General features: G+C 42.5%; 1 protein-coding gene across 2 annotated transcripts in view; it reads left to right on the forward strand.

Annotated features, from left to right (window-relative positions):
• Positions 1–20266, forward strand: part of LOC126874980 (putative fatty acyl-CoA reductase CG5065) — a 672215-nt gene extending 651949 nt beyond the window's left edge. For both annotated transcript variants that reach the window (XM_050637559.1, XM_050637561.1), the window contains one exon: positions 19189–20266. In XM_050637559.1, coding sequence (XP_050493516.1) covers positions 19189–19267 — 79 coding nt within the window. In that variant the 3' untranslated portion in view covers positions 19268–20266. The remainder of the gene's footprint in view (positions 1–19188) is intronic.
• Positions 20267–22245: the final 1979 nt, after the last annotated feature.

Genomic DNA, 22245 nt, shown 5'->3' on the forward strand with positions numbered 1-22245 from the left:
CAACATCGCCTTTACAATCGCTGGGGGGGGGGGGGGGGTCAATGTTCCTCATATGGCGTGTCGCAGAGTGTAGCGGGGCAGCTCCCACCCCGGACAGAGCTCCAGGGTGTGCTGCGCCGTGTCCTTGCCCTCTCCGCAGTAGTGGCAGATGTCTGTCGTCTCTCGTCCGATTCTCTTCAGGAACTCGCCGGACATGCCGTCCTGCACCTGGGTCATTCTGTATCTGAGCGCGAAGCCGTGGCGGCTTCTCTATGCCACCCAGTTTGGGAGGACCGCCTCCGCGCCCCGGTGTTCGCATCCCTCGTTGATCGGCTGGGATCGCCACTGGTCCCACGTGTCCTCCTCAGCGGTTCCTATGTCGTTTGAAGCCGCCTGCTCGGTCGGATCTTCTCCCGGATACTCTCCAGTGGGTGTATCTCCTTTTGAGTGCTAGCGCCTGGATCCCGCAAGAGGATTTGCTTATGTAAGTCTATGTATGTAAGTCTAACCTAACCCCAACCCATGTTCCCGTCGGGACAAGCGTCCCGCTTACGTGAGGCCTCTATGTACGCCGCAAGGAAGGTCGCCGGCAGTGTAGGCGAGAGGCTCGTCTATGCTCGCTCTACGTGGCCTTGGGTAGTAGCGCACCCACGATCCTGATGCCAAGGATAGGACCGTCGGGATAAGTTCCCGGGCACTTTGTGCCTTGAGGCCCCCGCTTACGTGAGTCCTATCTGGATCTGTCGAGTACGGTTCGCAGGTCGCCGGTCGGCAGTGACGTGACGGTACATTCACACGATAGTCCCACCAATGACTTAGGATGATACCACGGGCGGCCGAGTGTAAGGCCGGAGGGAGTAGCGGCCCCTCTGCTCGGCCAATTATGGGATTGGACTCGTGGTGGCAGTGGTTGATGGCCAAGATGCTGGCAAGAGGGCCGATTTAAGGGGTAATGGCTCGCCCCGAGTGGCCTTCGGCGGGTGATCAGCGTCCCACCTGCTCCCGAACCGTCCTGGTGAGACGGTAGGGCTTAGAAACGCCCCGTTCCACCGGTAACGAGCGAAGGACCCTGCGGGCTTAGCTAATCAAGGTAGCAAGGCACAAGGTGCCTTGCGCGATGGTTGGGCATATACCAACCCCTATGGCCCTAGGGGTGCCCGGGTACTGTGTGGCGATAAGTATACTCCGAGGTAAGCACCCGTTATCAAAGACTGACAATGCTTGCCAGCGCCCGGAGCACCACGGGGGCGGGGGGATAGAGCGGTCGCCGACGCGCGGGATACCGTCCGGTATGCCCTAATGATTCTGATGACGGTTACCCTGTGCAGCCTCCTCAGGAGCAGGATGCTGCGACGACTCGCCATCAGGTCGTCCGCCCATACCGGGAACCCGTACATCACTCGGGACCGAACGATGCCCTCGTAAAGTCGGCGCACCGCGTCTCCCACCCCGCCGATGTTCGGTAACAGGCCTCACATGGCATTAGCAGCCACCGACACTTTCGGAATCAGGGAGTCGAAGTGTGGCTCGAACGTCCACTGGCTGTCGATGACGAGACCTAGATATTTCATCTGCGATCCCACTTGGACGGTTTCGCCTACCATGTTTATGCATAGACCGGGCAAGACCAGCCTCGCCGTCCGCAATATCCGGGGGTAAGCTCCCTCTTTCAGGCATCTTGTGTAGAGGCGTCGAAGTCTGGGGGCCATGACTCCCATCACTTCTGCCCAGATCCGACCCCAGATTCCGTCCGGGCCCGGCGCCACGTCGCGGGAGGCCATTCTTCTGGTCGCCTCCCATATCTCTTCCTCTGTGACTTCCCAGTCGTCCCTCCGTCCATTCCAACGTCCGTGTCGTTTCCCGCGGCCGTTCTGCCGCCCTGTCTTCTTGCGGGGGGAAAAGCGTCGCGATGATCCGCAGCAGCAGCGCAGGTTCCATATCCATCGTTGCCAGGGGGCCCTTCCGCCAGCTCCGCTTCGCCCCCTCCTCTGACGATTTCCCCTAACTCCTTATCTTTCGCCACTGTTGCGTCTTTTTTCGCCATTGGGCGCAAAAATGGCCACTTCCTCCGCACTTGCTATTCCACCAGTCGCTGTCACTTTCGAATGGCCCGCGCGGCGCTTTGACGCGCATGTCAATATAGCTGCGTCCGTGTAGTTCCTCGGGTAGCCCGTGTAGCGGCGCTGTTGTCACGCGTCCTAATATGGCTACCCCACCGTCATAACCTCGCACTCGGTTTACCTTCGCCTTTAGCGCCTTGCCACATCAGATTTCATGGGTTCCTACACCCGCTTTACTTTCACGGGCGTTAATCCTTCACTCTGGTTACTTTCCTTGCCTGAATTCTCCAGTTTTCCGGAGATTTCGAGTACGCTCACGGCTCCGTCCTCCCTACGTCTGCTCCGCCACACAGTCACCACAAAAAACCTGCTTCTTGTCATATTATACTTTATATACTATGATTATATTATCAAGTTTATCAAGCTGTGTCTTAGCCCTCGCTCGTTGTTCGTTATAAAATAGCAAACAAAATATTTTTCATAGAAAGGACGTATCTTTTCGACATTGGATGATATGTATTGAAGGGACCACCACGTGATATATACGTGTTGAATATTAAGAATCTTGCATTCATCGTTGTATCCTGATTTCTTCTGTCGAGCTTCTTCTTCATATATTATCTAACATTACTACTCACAGTCAGTTTATCGTGCTATCAAGTAATAACTTACATATCTTCTAGACGAACAGTGTCATGAAATTTCGAAATACATTAGCACGAATTCGTTAACGCACTATTTTTATTATTACGAATGTCGAATAACAAAAAAGTTAGAAAAGGCATATTTTAACGGTTTCTATACTTTTGCAAATCATCGAATGAAAGGTTCCTTACCTTATACGTCTTATTTTGCAGATATTTCCAAAGATTACATTTGTCAATCTAAACATTTTTCATCATTATAAAATCATTAATTCAAAATTATTATATTTCTTTCCATATGCGAAAAGAATGCTTCTCGTACCTCCGTGTCTCTTATTAGCAATGACATCCAACTTTTTTTCATTATTCGGAGAAAAACTAGACAACTATACAACTAGAAAACTATACAACGTGTTATTATCACTTAAAATCATAGAATATCACAAACTACGAGAATGTCTACAATTTTTACGGTTACACATGTCCACTTCATAAACCTTACGGACCTTTTTGTCTTTCTTCTTTAACCCTTTCGCTTCGGCAGTCCAGTCCGCCGAAGTACTGTCACTGAACAGAAACGCGCGCCAGAAATGCCCACAGTGTGTGTGGTTGCTGTATAAACGTTTTCCTAAGTCTTAAATAACAACAATTCTTGTAAGAATCGTATATGGCAGTTCACTGTTGAGTGCCGAAGCGTGCAGACGATTGTCTAGTGCTCTGTGAAGTTCGTAAAACAACACGTGTCGCCCATCCGTTCAAAGTGAACACAGCTAAGTGTTTCCTATCCTTTAGAGAAAAAGATCCTACACTCCTAAACTCTACCCGAATACTAGCCTCATAGTCTCACGACTAGTTATTCATTTTGAATTAACTAGCTCGATGATGGTCCAGGAATCACGACCAGGCAGGAGCAACTCCATAATTGCTCCGCGCTACCTCCCCCGTGGCAAAAGTGCAACAGATCCCCCTCGTACCAATGACGCCAAAAACTCCAAAAAGCGAAAAATAGAAGCATCAAAAATAAACACAAACGCCACTCAGAACGAACAGTCAACAAACCAAGTAACCACATACAATCGATACGCCATATTGGAATCCACAAACGACGCCATGGAAATTGCAGACCCACCAACAAACCAACACACCCAAAGAAATTCCCCTCCCCCACCAATATTTGCTGATGATGTCATCGACATACAAACGGTGATTAATTCCATAGAGGGATATATCTCCAAAGAGGACTACAACCTAAAAACAAATGATAACAAAGTAGAAATCCTGCCGACAAACCCTGATGCATATAGAAGGCTCACCAAACTATTAAAGACCATGAACGCCAATTTCCATACATACTAGCTCAAACTCGAAAAACCTCTCCGAGTGGTTCTAGGCAACATCCACCACTCAGCAAACATAGATGAACTCAAATTCGAAATCTTAAAACACGGTAACGAAGTTATCAACGTTAGTAACATAAGGCACAGAGTCTCGAAAGACCCGTTATCCTTATTTTTTATCGACATAAAACAAAAGCCTAACAATAAGGAAATTTACAACATCAGTCGTCTAATGAACTCAATAGTAAAATTCGAACCACCGCTTGTTAAAAAAGAAATAGTGCAATGTAAAAGGTGCCAAAGGTACGATCACACGAAGAAATACTGCAACCATACCTTCCGCAGCGTTAAATGTGCAGGTACACGCCCCACTGATCAGTGCACTAAATCACCGGAAATCCCAGCGAAGTGCTTCCACTGTCAAGGTGACCATCCTACTAACTACAAAGGCTGCTCAGAATAAAAAAAACCTTATATATAAATAAGTATCCTAAACTCAGAGCCAAAGAGAGAACCAATCAAATACCCAGTCCTCCTAAATACCAAATACCCAGTCCTCCTAAATTCGCTTCAACTTCAATCTCCTATGCCCAAGCAGTACAAGGAAACCAAAATGATCCGCATAGCCACAGGGACATTCTCAAAATAGTGTCCCCAATGCACCAAACACAGACAACGTCTCCAGGCTTAAAAAGCTAATAGAGAAACAATCAGAACAAATAAATAATTTCCTATCACTATTAACACTCCTCATGGATAAATTAATACGCCCCGACGCAAAATAAAACCAAAACGCATAGCTCTTTGGAATGCCAACGATCTAGCTCAACACAAATTTGAACTAAAACTCTTCCTTGAACAGCAGCAAATAGTAATGCTCGTATCTGAAACCCACTTCACCGACAAAAACTATCTGAAAATAAATGGTTATAACTTCTACCATACTCAACATCCCGGCGGAAAGGCCCACGGCGGCACCGGAATCATAATCAAATCCAGCATTAAGTACTAACTTGCATTAAGCGAACTTGCATCATTCCAGAAAGACTAGCTCCAAGCAACATACATAGCAATAGAATAGATTGTGCCATGGTACAATCACCACTTCAGCAGTATACTGCCCTCCCAGACACTCCATCGCCAAAGAAGACTTTGATAGCTTCCTTGACATCCTGGGCAGTAGATTCATAGTTGGAGGAGACTATAACGCCAGACATATCAAATGGGGCAGCAGACTGGTCACAGTAAGAGGCAAAAATCTCTTAAGCAGCAAAATAACCAGCAGTCTCAACTACCTTACCACATACTGGCCCACTGACACTAACAAAATACCTGACCTTCTTGACTTCTTCATAACAAAAATATCTCGCCAAGATACGTCGAAATCAACTCCTCGGCTGATCTCTCTTTTGATCATTCCCCCCTGATAGCAACAGTCAGTTCAACAATTATCAAGAATACACCTAATGGCTTTATCCATAACCAACTCACCAACTGGCAGCTCTTTAGAGAAGTCTTTATTCACTCAACTTCAGCCTTAACTTCACTAAGAACTAATGAAGATATCGAAGCAGCCACGGAATACTTAAACACGAGCATAATAAACGCCATCCGCTCCTCCACACCTACTAAGACTTCGATCAGCAAGCGTGAATATCCCCATTACATGTTTAAAAAAATAGCAGAAAAACGTAGACTAAGGAGAGTATGGCAGACCCATAGAACACCGGATGACAAACGCAAACTAAACAACGCAACTAGAAAGCTAACCAAAATCACCAGAAATTATAAAAATGATTGTTTTCATAAATATCTCGCCAATTTGTCCCCCACAGCTGACTCCAACTACTCACTATGGAAACTCCAGGAAATTCACGTGCCCCCGGCAAATAATCCCTCCAATCCGCCGTCCGCAAGGTGGATGGGCGCGCAGCCCTATAGAAATAGCCAACCTGTTTGCTAAATACTTGTCTAAAATATTCAAAACCCATTCCTCCAATGCTGTCGCGGACGTTACTGAATACCTGCACACTCCCTTCCAACTGTCCCCTCCTATCGAACACTTCACTTCTGCGGTGATTTTAGAATCAGTCAATCGCCGAAATCAGTAAATCGTTAATTAGGTCCATTCCTGATGCTTTATTGTTTTTTTGTTTTCAGAATTATGTTTCTGATTTCTTGTACTGTTGCTTTGGGTATGGTGTAGTGATCGTCAGTTGGTGTACTAGTGGTTAGCGCATCCTCGTCTCTATGACTATTGTGGTTGCTGTTGTTGATATTATGTGGGGTAAATGTGTTGCATAGGTGGTTGGAATATTCTTCAGCTTGCTCTTTGTTGCTTCTTGCCCATGTGTTATTTGCTCTTCTGATTGCTGGTACCATTTTTATTGTCTTCTTTATTTTTTTTGTGGCTTTCCATAGGGAGCAGTTGTAGTTCTCGTGTGCAGATAGTGTGACTCTATGAACTTTGTAGACTCGTTGTTGTTGTGCTGTTTTATTTTGTTTTTAATTCTTTTGCGAGTTTGTTTAGCTGTTTTTTGGATTCTTTTGTTCTGTGTTCTTGCCATTTTGCTTTCGCTTTTCTTTTTTCTCTAATTTCTTCGAGAATGTCTAGTGGAACTGTTTTTGTTTGTCTGTTGGTTGTTTCAGGTATGGTGGTTGCCCATGCTGCTTCCTGAATAGTTTCTGTAAATGTTGTTACTGCTTGTTCGATGTGTTCAGGTGTTTTCAATGGGATGTTGTAGTTGATTTTGCTCTCAATTATTTCTTTAAATGCTTGCCATTTGGTGGTTTTATTGCATAGTGTCTCTGAATTGTTATAAAGTATTGGTTTGTTTCTGTATGCAATTATTATGGGTGTATGATCAGAGATAAGCTCGAGGCTGGGTGCTCAGGTCTGACGGCCAGTATGTCGGTCTTCCCGTGGATAATATATTGAGGTTATTGTTTCTACATATACTGCTGACTACTGTAAATGGTTGCTGCTAGTTTGTACAGTAACGGTGGTTGTTTGTATATGTACCTTACTAACTTGGCTGTGTAAGTGATGTTTAATGTCGTTTTTTATTACTACTGCGGTCCCTCCGCGTGCTTTTCCTGAGGGTTGCTTGGTATCATATATGGTGTAGTACGGTATTTTTTAGTGAAGTGTGTTTCAGATACGAGTAGTATGTCGATATTCTTGTTGTACAGGAATGTTTTAGTTTCTAGGGCCCTTTGATGTAGGCTGTTAGAATTCCGGGCTGCTATTTTAAGCGTGTCCACTTTTATTTCTTATTTTTTGCTCAGCATGTTTGTAAGTAGTTGTAGCATGACTGTGATTTGTTCCGTTTGCTGTCTGAGGACTGCGTTTTGTTCAGTTATCATTTTTGTAAGTATTACGGTGTTTTTGAAGGATTCTTTTAGTAGTTCTTTGATTTCTGTAGCGTCTTCTGTTTTGTTGCTTTGACTCTGATTGTTTATGAGCGTTGTTTGTCGAATGTTTTGGATTAATTGCGCGTAGCTTCGGTTTCCTTCGGGATCTATGTTTCTGTTCATAGCTTTTGGTTCATTTTGTGTTTTCAATGTTGCTTCATTATCCGTTTACTTTGTTGTGGTTGGTAGTTATTGATTGATCTATTGCGAAGTGGTAGGATCTTTTTAAGCTTGTATAGTAGCCCTTCATGCCATACTTTGTCGAATGGATGTTGGATGTCTAGGAAAACTGCTGAGCAATATTTTTTTCTTTTCGAGTGTTTGGCTGATCGTATGGGTTATGCGGTGGATTTGCTCTACTGTTGAATGTTGTTTTCGGAAGCCGAATTGGTTATCTGGGAGTGTTTTCAAGTTCTCTAGGAGTGGAAGGAGTCGATTCGTGAGCATCTTCTCGAATAGTTTAGACAGGATAGGTAAAAGACTGATTCGGCGATAGGAGCTGGTTTCGTATATCGGTTTACCGGGTTTAGGGATGAGGGTAATCAATGAGATTTTCCAGGCCTTGGGATAGTGTTCAAGGCGAAGGATAGCATTAAAAATCGATGTGATGAATGCGATCCCTTTTATGGGAAGTTCCTTGATTGCTTTATTGCCTATTAGGTCGTGCCCTGCTGCTTTCTTGGAATTTCGGCGATTGATTGATTCTAAAATCACCGCAGAAGTGAAGTGTTCGATAGGAGGGGACAGTTGGAAGGGAGTGTGCAGGTATTCAGTAACGTCCGCGACAGCATTGGAGGAATGGGTTTTGAATATTTTAGACAAGTATTTAGCAAACAGGTTGGCTATTTCTATAGGGCTGCGCGCCCATCCACCTTGCGGACGGCGGATTGAAGGGATTATTTGCCGGGGGCACGTGAATTTCCTGGAGTTTCCATAGTGAGTAGTTGGAGTCAGCTGTGGGGGACAAATTGGCGAGATATTTATGAAAACAATCATTTTTATAATTTCTGGTGATTTTGGTTAGCTTTCTAGTTGCGTTGTTTAGTTTGCGTTTGTCATCCGGTGTTCTATGGGTCTGCCATACTCTCCTTAGTCTACGTTTTTCTGCTATTTTTTTAAACATGTAATGGGGATATTCACGCTTGCTGATCGAAGTCTTAGTAGGTGTGGAGGAGCGGATGGCGTTTATTATGCTCGTGTTTAAGTATTCCGTGGCTGCTTCGATATCTTCATTAGTTCTTAGTGAAGTTAAGGCTGAAGTTGAGTGAATAAAGACTTCTCTAAAGAGCTGCCAGTTGGTGAGTTGGTTATGGATAAAGCCATTAGGTGTATTCTTGATAATTGTTGAACTGACTGTTGCTATCAGGGGGGAATGATCAAAAGAGAGATCAGCCGAGGAGTTGATTTCGACGTATCTTGGCGAGATATTTTTGTTATGAAGAAGTCAAGAAGGTCAGGTATTTTGTTAGTGTCAGTGGGCCAGTATGTGGTAAGGTAGTTGAGACTGCTGGTTATTTTGCTGCTTAAGAGATTTTTGCCTCTTACTGTGACCAGTCTGCTGCCCCATTTGATATGTCTGGCGTTATAGTCTCCTCCAACTATGAATCTACTGCCCAGGATGTCAAGGAAGCTATCAAAGTCTTCTTTGGCGATGGAGTGTCTGGGAGGGCAGTATACTGCTGAAGTGGTGATTGTACCATGGCACAATCTATTCTATTGCTATGTATGTTGCTTGGAGCTAGTCTTTCTGGAATGATGCAAGTTCGCTTAATGCAAGTTAGTACTTAATGCTGGATTTGATTATGATTCCGGTGCCGCCGTGGGCCTTTCCGCCGGGATGTTGAGTATGGTAGAAGTTATAACCATTTATTTTCAGATAGTTTTTGTCGGTGAAGTGGGTTTCAGATACGAGCATTACTATTTGCTGCTGTTCAAGGAAGAGTTTTAGTTCAAATTTGTGTTGAGCTAGATCGTTGGCATTCCAAAGAGCTATGCGTTTTGGTTTTATTTTGCGTCGGGGCGTATTAATTTATCCATGAGGAGTGTTAATAGTGATAGGAAATTATTTATTTGTTCTGATTGTTTCTCTATTAGCTTTTTAAGCCTGGAGACGTTGTCTGTGTTTGGTGCATTGGGGACACTATTTTGAGAATGTCCCTGTGGCTATGCGGATCATTTTGGTTTCCTTGTACTGCTTGGGCATAGGAGATTGAAGTTGAAGCGAATTTAGGAGGACTGGGTATTTGGTATTTAGGAGGACTGGGTATTTGATTGGTTCTCTCTTTGGCTCTGAGTTTAGGATACTTATTTATATATAAGGTTTTTTTTATTCTGAGCAGCCTTTGTAGTTAGTAGGATGGTCACCTTGACAGTGGAAGCACTTCGCTGGGATTTCCGGTGATTTAGTGCACTGATCAGTGGGGCGTGTACCTGCACATTTAACGCTGCGGAAGGTATGGTTGCAGTATTTCTTCGTGTGATCGTACCTTTGGCACCTTTTACATTGCACTATTTCTTTTTTAACAAGCGGTGGTTCGAATTTTACTATTGAGTTCATTAGACGACTGATGTTGTAAATTTCCTTATTGTTAGGCTTTTGTTTTATGTCGATAAAAAATAAGGATAACGGGTCTTTCGAGACTCTGTGCCTTATGTTACTAACGTTGATAACTTCGTTACCGTGTTTTAAGATTTCGAATTTGAGTTCATCTATGTTTGCTGAGTGGTGGATGTTGCCTAGAACCACTCGGAGAGGTTTTTCGAGTTTGAGCTAGTATGTATGGAAATTGGCGTTCATGGTCTTTAATAGTTTGGTGAGCCTTCTATATGCATCAGGGTTTGTCGGCAGGATTTCTACTTTGTTATCATTTGTTTTTAGGTTGTAGTCCTCTTTGGAGATATATCCCTCTATGGAATTAATCACCGTTTGTATGTCGATGACATCATCAGCAAATATTGGTGGGGGAGGGGAATTTCTTTGGGTGTGTTGGTTTGTTGGTGGGTCTGCAATTTCCATGGCGTCGTTTGTGGATTCCAATATGGCGTATCGATTGTATGTGGTTACTTGGTTTGTTGACTGTTCGTTCTGAGTGGCGTTTGTGTTTATTTTTGATGCTTCTATTTTTCGCTTTTTGGAGTTTTTGGCGTCATTGGTACGAGGGGGATCTGTTGCACTTTTGCCACGGGGGAGGTAGCGCGGAGCAATTATGGAGTTGCTCCTGCCTGGTCGTGATTCCTGGACCATCATCGAGCTAGTTAATTCAAAATGAATAACTAGTCGTGAGACTATGAGGCTAGTATTCGGGTAGAGTTTAGGAGTGTAGGATCTTTTTCTCTAAAGGATAGGAAACACTTAGCTGTGTTCACTTTGAACGGATGGGCGACACGTGTTGTTTTACGAACTTCACAGAGCACTAGACAATCGTCTGCACGCTTCGGCACTCAACAGTGAACTGCCATATACGATTCTTACAAGAATTGTTGTTATTTAAGACTTAGGAAAACGTTTATACAGCAACCACACACACTGTGGGCATTTCTGGCGCGCGTTTCTGTTCAGTGACAGTACTTCGGCGGACTGGACTGCCGAAGCGAAAGGGTTAAAGAAGAAAGACAAAAAGGTCCGTAAGGTTTATGAAGTGGACATGTGTAACCGTAAAAATTGTAGACATTCTCGTAGTTTGTGATATTCTATGATTTTAAGTGATAATAACACGTTGTATAGTTTTCTAGTTGTATAGTTGTCTAGTTTTTCTCCGAATAATGAAAAAAAGTTGGATGTCATTGCTAATAAGAGACACGGAGGTACGAGAAGCATTCTTTTCGCATATGGAAAGAAATATAATAATTTTGAATTAATGATTTTATAATGATGAAAAATGTTTAGATTGACAAATGTAATCTTTGGAAATATCTGCAAAATAAGACGTATAAGGTAAGGAACCTTTCATTCGATGATTTGCAAAAGTATAGAAACCGTTAAAATATGCCTTTTCTAACTTTTTTGTTATTCGACATTCGTAATAATAAAAATAGTGCGTTAACGAATTCGTGCTAATGTATTTCGAAATTTCATGACACTGTTCGTCTAGAAGATATGTAAGTTATTACTTGATAGCACGATAAACTGACTGTGAGTAGTAATGTTAGATAATATATGAAGAAGAAGCTCGACAGAAGAAATCAGGATACAACGATGAATGCAAGATTCTTAATATTCAACACGTATATATCACGTGGTGGTCCCTTCAATACATATCATCCAATGTCGAAAAGATACGTCCTTTCTATGAAAAATATTTTGTTTGCTATTTTATAACGAACAACGAGCGAGGGCTAAGACACAGCTTGATAAACTTGATAATATAATCATAGTATATAAAGTATAATATGACAAGAAGCAGGTTTTTTGTGGTGACTGTGTGGCGGAGCAGACGTAGGGAGGACGGAGCCGTGAGCGTACTCGAAATCTCCGGAAAACTGGAGAATTCAGGCAAGGAAAGTAACCAGAGTGAAGGATTAACGCCCGTGAAAGTAAAGCGGGTGTAGGAACCCATGAAATCTGATGTGGCAAGGCGCTAAAGGCGAAGGTAAACCGAGTGCGAGGTTATGACGGTGGGGTAGCCATATTAGGACGCGTGACAACAGCGCCGCTACACGGGCTACCCGAGGAACTACACGGACGCAGCTATATTGACATGCGCGTCAAAGCGCCGCGCGGGCCATTCGAAAGTGACAGCGACTGGTGGAATAGCAAGTGCGGAGGAAGTGGCCATTTTTGCGCCCAATGGCGAAAAAAGACGCAACAGTGGCGAAAGATAAGGAGTTAGGGGAAATCGTCAGAGGAGGGGGCGAAGCGGAGCTGGCGGAAGGGCCCCCTGGCAACGATGGATATGGAACCTGCGCTGCTGCTGCGGATCATCGCGACGCTTTTCCCCCCGCAAGAAGACAGGGCGGCAGAACGGCCGCGGGAAACGACACGGACGTTGGAATGGACGGAGGGACGACTGGGAAGTCACAGAGGAAGAGATATGGGAGGCGACCAGAAGAATGGCCTCCCGCGACGTGGCGCCGGGCCCGGACGGAATCTGGGGTCGGATCTGGGCAGAAGTGATGGGAGTCATGGCCCCCAGACTTCGACGCCTCTACACAAGATGCCTGAAAGAGGGAGCTTACCCCCGGATATTGCGGACGGCGAGGCTGGTCTTGCCCGGTCTATGCATAAACATGGTAGGCGAAACCGTCCAAGTGGGATCGCAGATGAAATATCTAGGTCTCGTCATCGACAGCCAGTGGACGTTCGAGCCACACTTCGACTCCCTGATTCCGAAAGTGTCGGTGGCTGCTAATGCCATGTGAGGCCTGTTACCGAACATCGGCGGGGTGGGAGACGCGGTGCGCCGACTTTACGAGGGCATCGTTCGGTCCCGAGTGATGTACGGGTTCCCGGTATGGGCGGACGACCTGATGGCGAGTCGTCGCAGCATCCTGCTCCTGAGGAGGCTGCACAGGGTAACCGTCATCAGAATCATTAGGGCATACCGGACGGTATCCCGCGCGTCGGCGACCGCTCTATCCCCCCGCCCCCGTGGTGCTCCGGGCGCTGGCAAGCATTGTCAGTCTTTGATAACGGGTGCTTACCTCGGAGTATACTTATCGCCACACAGTACCCGGGCACCCCTAGGGCCATAGGGGTTGGTATATGCCCAACCATCGCGCAAGGCACCTTGTGCCTTGCTACCTTGATTAGCTAAGCCCGCAGGGTCCTTCGCTCGTTACCGGTGGAACGGGGCGTTTCTAAGCCCTACCGTCTCACCAGGACGGTTCGGGAGCAGGTGGGACGCTGATCACCCGCCGAAGGCCACTCGGGGCGAGCCATTACCCCTTAAATCGGCCCTCTTGCCAGCATCTTGGCCATCAACCACTGCCACCACGAGTCCAATCCCATAATTGGCCGAGCAGAGGGGCCGCTACTCCCTCCGGCCTTACACTCGGCCGCCCGTGGTATCATCCTAAGTCATTGGTGGGACTATCGTGTGAATGTACCGTCACGTCACTGCCGACCGGCGACCTGCGAACCGTACTCGACAGATCCAGATAGGACTCACGTAAGCGGGGGCCTCAAGGCACAAAGTGCCCGGGAACTTATCCCGACGGTCCTATCCTTGGCATCAGGATCGTGGGTGCGCTACTACCCAAGGCCACGTAGAGCGAGCATAGACGAGCCTCTCGCCTACACTGCCGGCGACCTTCCTTGCGGCGTACATAGAGGCCTCACGTAAGCGGGACGCTTGTCCCGACGGGAACATGGGTTGGGGTTAGGTTAGACTTACATACATAGACTTACATAAGCAAATCCTCTTGCGGGATCCAGGCGCTAGCACTCAAAAGGAGATACACCCACTGGAGAGTATCCGGGAGAAGATCCGACCGAGCAGGCGGCTTCAAACGACATAGGAACCGCTGAGGAGGACACGTGGGACCAGTGGCGATCCCAGCCGATCAACGAGGGATGCGAACACCGGGGCGCGGAGGCGGTCCTCCCAAACTGGGTGGCATAGAGAAGCCGCCACGGCTTCGCGCTCAGATACAGAATGACCCAGGTGCAGGACGGCATGTCCGGCGAGTTCCTGAAGAGAATCGGACGAGAGACGACAGACATCTGCCACTACTGCGGAGAGGGCAAGGACACGGCGCAGCACACCCTGGAGCTCTGTCCGGGGTGGGAGCTGCCCCGCTACACTCTGCGACACGCCATATGAGGAACATTGACCCCCCCCCCCCCCCCAGCGATTGTAAAGGCGATGTTGAGAGGGTCACAGAAATACGAGGCCGTCCGCCTCTTCTGTGAGCGAGTTATGCTCGCAAAGGAGTGAGCGGAAAAGGAGAGAATGAAAATCTCTCACCCTTGCAGGATAAGACGATGGAGAAGGATGGCAGTCAGACGACCTAGAGCCGCTCCACCGGCGTCCCAACGGACCACGCCTGGAAGGAGCGACATCGCTAGGGGCAATGACCCCCCCCCCCCTCCCCCCTAACTCCAATTCAATAGTCAGGAGGTACTAGGATTGGCTCGAACAAGAGGACGCGAGAAAGGGGTGCAACAGAAGTTAATTCATAAGAGGTTCCTGGAGCACCCCTGTCACACGCGTAAGATGGCTATCATGGAGTTTTAGTCGGTAGGAGTCCGACACTACTCTGCTGTTACGCGATTACTGCAGCAGCGGAGTGTCCATGAGGATTTCTCCGCGTATAAAAAAAAAGTATACAAAGTATAATATATAAAATAATTGCGAAAATGCATAATCTCTCCATTACATAATATTACTTATAAATACTTTAGTTTATTTGCCTATGTTTCAGTTTATTTTACTAAATGCAAGGAGTCATTGCTATTTCAAACGTAAAATGACTAAAATATCTCGCATGTTTAATTTAGTCGGCCCGGTGTGTTGTTTACACTTTCATGAACACGAAAGGTTTTCGAGATGAATATATTATTCGAATCAGCAACGCATAACATTACCCAGTTTCAGTGGTAGGGTGACGTTATTAAAAGTACAAGTATCTAGAATAGCGACACATCGAATATCGTTACAGTACAGTGAAAGACGTGTCTGGGAAACAGTAGCAGGTAACAGACGATTTCTTGTTATTCTGTATTCAATTGTGTCTGCCATTAGCTGTCATTCATCATTACCGATGTCATATAGATCAAAACTATCATCGAGTTATTAATTACTACAATAGTTTAAATGAAGTTTTTGAATTCTGAAATTTTTATTTTGTATTTTACATTTTACGCAGTAAAATGGTTCGTTATTGTGATTTTTCAATAATTTACAATCAGTCAGTAGAGGTAATCGGAACATTCGCCTCCGTGTCATAGTTGCATGAGACACTGGCTATTTTTTGGCAAATATTGAGTTTAGTATCGTTTTTCACAAGTTATTGTTAGAACTTACTTCGACTTTTCGGGTTTATGAAAGGAGGAAATACGCTCCGCGGTGACTATATTAATCATGTGAGATATTTTAGTCATTTTATAATTTAAATAGTAAATGTTTGTAGTAAATTAAATTGAAACAAACGCAAATGAACTGAAATATACATATGTAATATTGATTCTATATAAAAGAAACTATGAAATGGTAGTGGGGAGATTATGTATTACGCAATTATGTTATTAAGTTCAAGTAAAATATCCTACATTGTGATATCATATATTTACCCTATTTTATTTATCACTTTCTTTATAAATATAGTTGTTAATTATTTACATGCGACAGAATATCCCTTCGGATTACAACGTAAACATCCTTTCATAGACATTCAAGTATTAAAAAGGCTTTATTTTCAATGCTTTTATAAATTGTTATTAGTTATTACTTAATAATAATAATTTTCTTCACTCGTATACTATATATATGTGTGTACAATATTTAACGTATCAAATTTCTATAAAACAGCAACTTCTGAAACAAAAGGCTTGATATTGTAAAGTTCAAGCAGAAAACTAATTACAAAAACTAAATAACGTAGAACGTAATGCAATGTAATATACACAATCATAACAATATAAAAATATTGTACATTCCTGAAGTTAAAATAAGATGAAAATAGAGAATATAAAAACCGCGCTCTTTTTTACACGAACGATAGGTTCGCAACAGCTTACCTCGTGCAAGTCGTAAAGGAGAAGACCATGGCGTTCGGTGACGTAAACCATCTTGCGCAACATTTTCTAAAAAAAATCATCGATTATAGATTAAACCTGTTTACTCATTGAAATCTATAACAGCATATCGGAAATTTTCCTCTTTTTGTCTTCCTGAAGAAATAATGAATACAGAGCACATATAAAATATGTTTACACAGATTTCAAATACGCACGCATTCACGGGTTGTGACAGAAAAATCACACGTACTACATATTCTCATGGTGCTACTAAATGTGGGCGAATACTGTATCCCATGAACCACACACATTTTCCACACAAATTCTGATCACGGTATATTATAATACTCACAAACATACACATAAAATAAAAAATGCAGACGTGAAACAAAACTACATAAAGATTAAGTATTAATAAAGCATCAACTAAGATATCGTTTTATGGAGTAATATGCAATAATACAAATTAATGTACAGCCGCATGAAAAATTGTATTTGCAGCGTCGCATAGCTCTTTTAACTTTTCTCTTTATTTGATGAACGACATCCCCACATAGAAATATATTTGTACATTACACTGGATCGTTAACTTAACGCAATTACTTGATTCATGCATAAGGAAACCATAATTGTTGAATTACGTAGATTTCTTTAGAAGGTAATATATAACAAAATCTCAATTATAACTAATATGGTATATTATTTACAAAACGTTTCCACTTACTGTCTGTCGGGAATGCCAGTCTATGGTAAATATTGGAACTGAAAGTGTGAAGATCCTGAAACATGGATATAATCAATAAAGAAACGAATGAAAATGGGACCAATGAAGGATTGAATAAGACGAATTCGCTCGAGGAATTCTACTCTGGTAGTGGGATCCTTGTGACTGGAGCAACCGGATTCGTGGGAATAGGTCTACTGGAAAAACTGATGCGCGTGTGTCCACGCATCGCTGCCATTTTTATACTAATTCGCCCAAAAACTAACGAAACGATAGAACAACGATTTAAGAAGCTCACAGATGATCCCGTTCGTATATAATACTTGATTCCTTCAATGTTTAAGCCTGTCAGGAGCCAAATTGATTGACTGTCATTTCTGGAATTCTCGTTTTCAGATTTACGATAACATTAAAGCGAAACATCCCTCAGTTTTGAGCAAAGTTTACCCCGTGAAAGGTGACGTGAGTCTGCCAGATTTAGGTCTTTCGCGAGAAGATAGAAATCTGTTGTTAGAGAAAGTAAACATAGTGTTTCACTCCGCGGCCACTGTGAGATTCAACGAACCGTTACACGTGGCTGTTAATGTGAATACAAAAGGTACCGCCCGTGTCATCGAGCTTTGGAGCGAACTAAAGCATCCGATTAGCTTCGTCCACGTCAGCACAGCTTTTAGTAATGCGAATCTACATGAGATTGAGGAAAAAGTTTATACGTAAGAATAAGATATATGAAAACGTTGTTCCACGGTTTACGAATATTATATTTGTAATTATAGTTCGAAGAATATTTTCATTTGTTATTGACTTTGCAGCACGAGCTTGAAACCTTCAGACGTGATAGATATATGTGACAAATTCGACAAAACGTCGATCAACGTAATGGAAAAGAGGATTTTAAAAACTTATCCAAACACATATACATTCAGTAAGAATTTGGCAGAGCAGGTTGTAGCAAGCAAGTGCAAAGATCTGCCAGTTGCGATAGTGAGGCCAAGCATAGTTGGTGCCTCTTTGGAAGAACCATGTCCTGGTTGGATACACAATATTTCTGCATTAACAGGTATTTTTATAAATATTTCTCAATGACAATTGTTCAATACTCGTCACATTTCGGAAAAGTGTAGTTAATCTATTGTTAATCTAAAATGAGAGGATTTCCACCAGATCATACTTATTATAGTTCAAGTTTGTTGTTGTTCACAATTATGAGAATTCATTCCAATCTATTTAGTGCTACATATCTGATAATCGAAAATCACAAATAATTTCTAAACCAATTGAATGTTACCAGGTGTCATTCTGCTAGTAAGTAAAGGATGTGCAACAGCGATACGAGGTAGGAGAGATGCAAGATTGGATGTAGTGCCTGTCGATTTCGTAGTCGACACGATAATATGTACTGCATGGCATGTCACGCTACATCCCGATCATGAAGTTAAAGTTTACAACTGCACCAGCAATGCATACCCTTTTAAGTAATATTTCTTACGAATATATTTCAACTAATGTAATTTGATTGTTACAGTATTCCAAAAAATTCAGTTTATTTAAGGAATGTAGACAATGCGCAAACAAACGTAGAAAATAAAAGTCCATTTGTGATCACAATACGATAATTTAGGAAGATAGTGATGTAATGTAATACTTATTTAATTGCATAATATTTCCTGAGATACTCGGATAGTAATAAACTTTACTTTAAGCGTAATTCGATTAATTGTACAAATGTAATTATTTCAATTCGCAAGATGGGGTCAGATGAAAGATGCCGTGGTGAAATGTGGCATAGAAACGCCGATGAACGATACGCTATGGTACCCGGGTTGTTCAATAATAACTAATAGATATATTTACAACGTTCTGAGTGTAATTCCGTATATTTTGCCTGCGTTCATCATAGATATCTTTTTAAGACTCCGAGGTAGTAAACCAATGTGAGTATTCTATCGATCCTTGAATAACGAGGACAATCTTTCTGGGACAATCTTTGTGTTCATCTACAATAATAATTAAAAATAATATTTTAGAATGATGAAACTTCTAAAAAATGGCAACAAACTGTTCACATCGGTAGTGCATTTCACCTTGAACGAATGGACTTTTCAACAGGATAACTGTTCCGACTTGGCCAGGAAGGTGAAAATATTGAATGACAGCGATATGGTCAAACTAGATTTACGGGATATGAATTGGGAGAAGTACGTTGCAACTTACCTGATGGGAATTAGGAAATTTATTCTAAAACAAGAGTTTAAGTCAACAGCCCGACAACGATTATCAAAGTGAGTATAAAGGTATCTTCGTATAAAAAAATAGGAACTTTTATAAATACATATATTTTCGGTTATTTCAGGTTGTACTGGGTACATCAGATCACCAAAACATCCGGTATAATAATTTTGCTAAGGATAATACTATGTTTAGTGTACTGACTATTTTACTGTTTTCTCTTCGAACCAAGAACAATATGAATAGAATTTTATAAATGAGGGATTCATCATTCCTTTCATTTTGTCTTTCCACTCGTTTCATTTCTAAATGAATTCATTTATGACATTGCTTAATAAGGATGTATGTATTTATATACACACGGTTTCTGATTTATCATACATGACAATACCTTTACTCCTCGATGTTTCTAGTACAATAACATCTGCGAACGTTAATACATCACCTTTAAGTGTTTGTTTAAAGATGATTTCTACATAAAAATTCTGCGGCATGTCTTTACGTTATGCTAAACAACAAAATAATTTATATAGAGAAAAATTGTATTATTGTAATATCGTAGAATAGCTTTGATTGGAGATCGGCTGAAATTAGAAAACATCGTGTACGTCGTCTTTTTGTGGTTTGTTTACATCCAAGAGCGCCTAGTAACAGTGACGCGAGAAAAGATAAGCAGCGTCAAAACAGAAGTACGGTTTCATATTTCAAGGAGTGGCAATCGAGAGGCCAGAGTATGTGAGCCGAAAAGTGTGTGTGTGTGTGTGTGTGTGTGTGTGCGTGCGCGCGCGCGCGCGTGCGTGTGAGAGAAGACGAGAGCAAGAGCGAGCACGACCGAGCAGGAATGCATTGGCGAGGGTCAGAGTTGATCGAGACGTCGAAGCATAGAGTCGGTAGAATTGAGTTGCGAGTGTTGTCGAGTGTTAGAGTTGCTAGTGAGAGAGAGAGAGAGAGAGAGAGAGAGAGAGAGAGTTATCAAATAGTTGTCAAGTTATTTGATGTAAATACGAGCGTTGCATTTAGTTTTCCTGTTAATCAAACATCGTTTCTCTGTCTCACTAATATCTGTATTTTCAATCCATTATTAATAAATTATAATTAATCGGACAAAATTACACCTTTAATATATTCCGATATTACAATATTTACTACTAATAATTTCTATATTAAATCTGTTCACTGAAAATAAATATTATTCCGTATAATGATTAAAATTTCTTTCTTTTTCCACCAAACAAAAGTTAAGAGATAATTATACTATAACAACAATAATTCATCATTGAAAATTCCTTTGAGATTTAAAAAATGATGATAGAAAATAAATATCTTTTACAATAAGATAGTTCTAAATGCCCACTTTCGTTTCTGAATTGTTTGTTCACAAACCTTGTAGTTCTTTGAGCAGTCGGCGTTAAAATATATAACACCATCGACGAAATAGGAAACAGACGTGGCAGTGAGAACTGGACGAAATGTTACTTTACATAACAAGTCGCAAATAGTATACGTAGGAATTGATGTTCGGGGCACTCACCTCCAATAACCTTGTCATTCACCTATGTTGTCGAGGTTATCATTCATTCATCATGTATTAGCCTTCGCTCGTTGTTCGTTATAAAATTATTAAGAATCTATTTTTGATAGAAAGAACGTGTCTTCTCGACACTGGTTACATATATAAGGGGTCACCATGTGATATATACGTGTTGAATAATAATATTCTTGTATTTATCGTTGTATTCCGACTTCTCCTGTCGAGATTCTTCTTGATATAGTACTTAATAGTACCGCTTACAGTCAGCTTATCACGTAACCAAGTAGTAATTTACATAATTTCTAGGCGAACAGTTTCACGAAATTTCGAAATGCGTTAGCACGAATTCGTTGGCGCGCTTCTTTTATCATTACGAATGTCGAATAACAAAGGGGTGAGAAAAGACAGTTTAATGATTTCTATCTGTTCGACCGCCCGCGGAGAGACGCGTTCGCCAGGAAGTGTGCCAACGGAAGTCGTAAATTCCCGTTACGATTGGATAATCGACGCCACGTAGTGTTCGATCCCCTGTTTCGTTTAGGGTAATAGAAGTGGTTGAACTGATTATAACACTGAAGTAACAGGTTATAATATACACATTATTCCAACAACTTTATAGACATAGACATTTACGCACGGTGCATATGGATATAAGTTAAATAGATGACGGATCTAAGGGTGGAAAAGCATTCAAGAGATGTTGACTTATCTAGAGATGGAAAATCAGTTGATTTGATAATGTGGTGGAGGAAAGCTATTGATGGATGTGTCTAGCGCACGGAACCATTGGGTTGGTGGATTGTAATTTACATAATTTCTAGGTGAAAAGTTTCAGGAAATTTCGAAATGCGTTAGCACGAGTTCGTTAGCGCGCTTCTTTTATCATTACGAACGTCGAAGAACAAACGAGTGAAAAAATGATAACGGTTTCTATCCTTTTAGAAATCATCGTATACAGTGTTTTATACGTCGTATTATGTAGATTTCTGCAAAGTCTACATTTGTCAATCTATACATTTTTCTGTAAAATCATTACATTTCTCTCTATATGCGAAAAACTTGCTTTCCGTACCTCCGTGTCTCTTCTTAGCCATGACATCCAACTTCTCTCGAGTTTCGAGAACACACATTTCGTTTCTGATGATCTTCCGGAGCATCTCCTGTAAGAAGATGTGAAGTTCAAACACCAGGGGCGGCCATCTGACCTTCTTCACCTTCGCCTGTGGAAAAAGAAATCGTAGATGGCCACCATAAATCATATGTGGTAAACTACTATGGGTTAGGTACTAATTTTCATTATTCGGAGAAAAACTAGAGATACAACGTGTTATTATCACTTAAAATCATAGAGTATCACAAACTACGAGAATGTCTACAATTCTTACGGTCCTATATGTGCCATAGTTTGCTTTTGAGTGCCGAAGCGTGCAGACGATTGTCTAGTGCTCTGTGAAGTTCGTACAACAACACGTGTCGCCCATCCGTCTAAAGTGTTTGTTAGGTTATGTCCTTTGTGAGTTCTGTTGGGTGTTTCCTTTTTAATCTTCTTTTTATGCTTGATGTGTCGACCGCTTCCGCTGCCAGCCGGTTTGGGTGCGTTGCTATTCTTTCTCCGTACCTTCTTGCACTTTTGTTAATCTCCTCCTTGAC

Source organism: Bombus huntii, chromosome 17 (assembly GCF_024542735.1).
Source record: "Bombus huntii isolate Logan2020A chromosome 17, iyBomHunt1.1, whole genome shotgun sequence".
In the NCBI taxonomy this organism is placed as follows: domain Eukaryota; kingdom Metazoa; phylum Arthropoda; class Insecta; order Hymenoptera; family Apidae; genus Bombus; species Bombus huntii.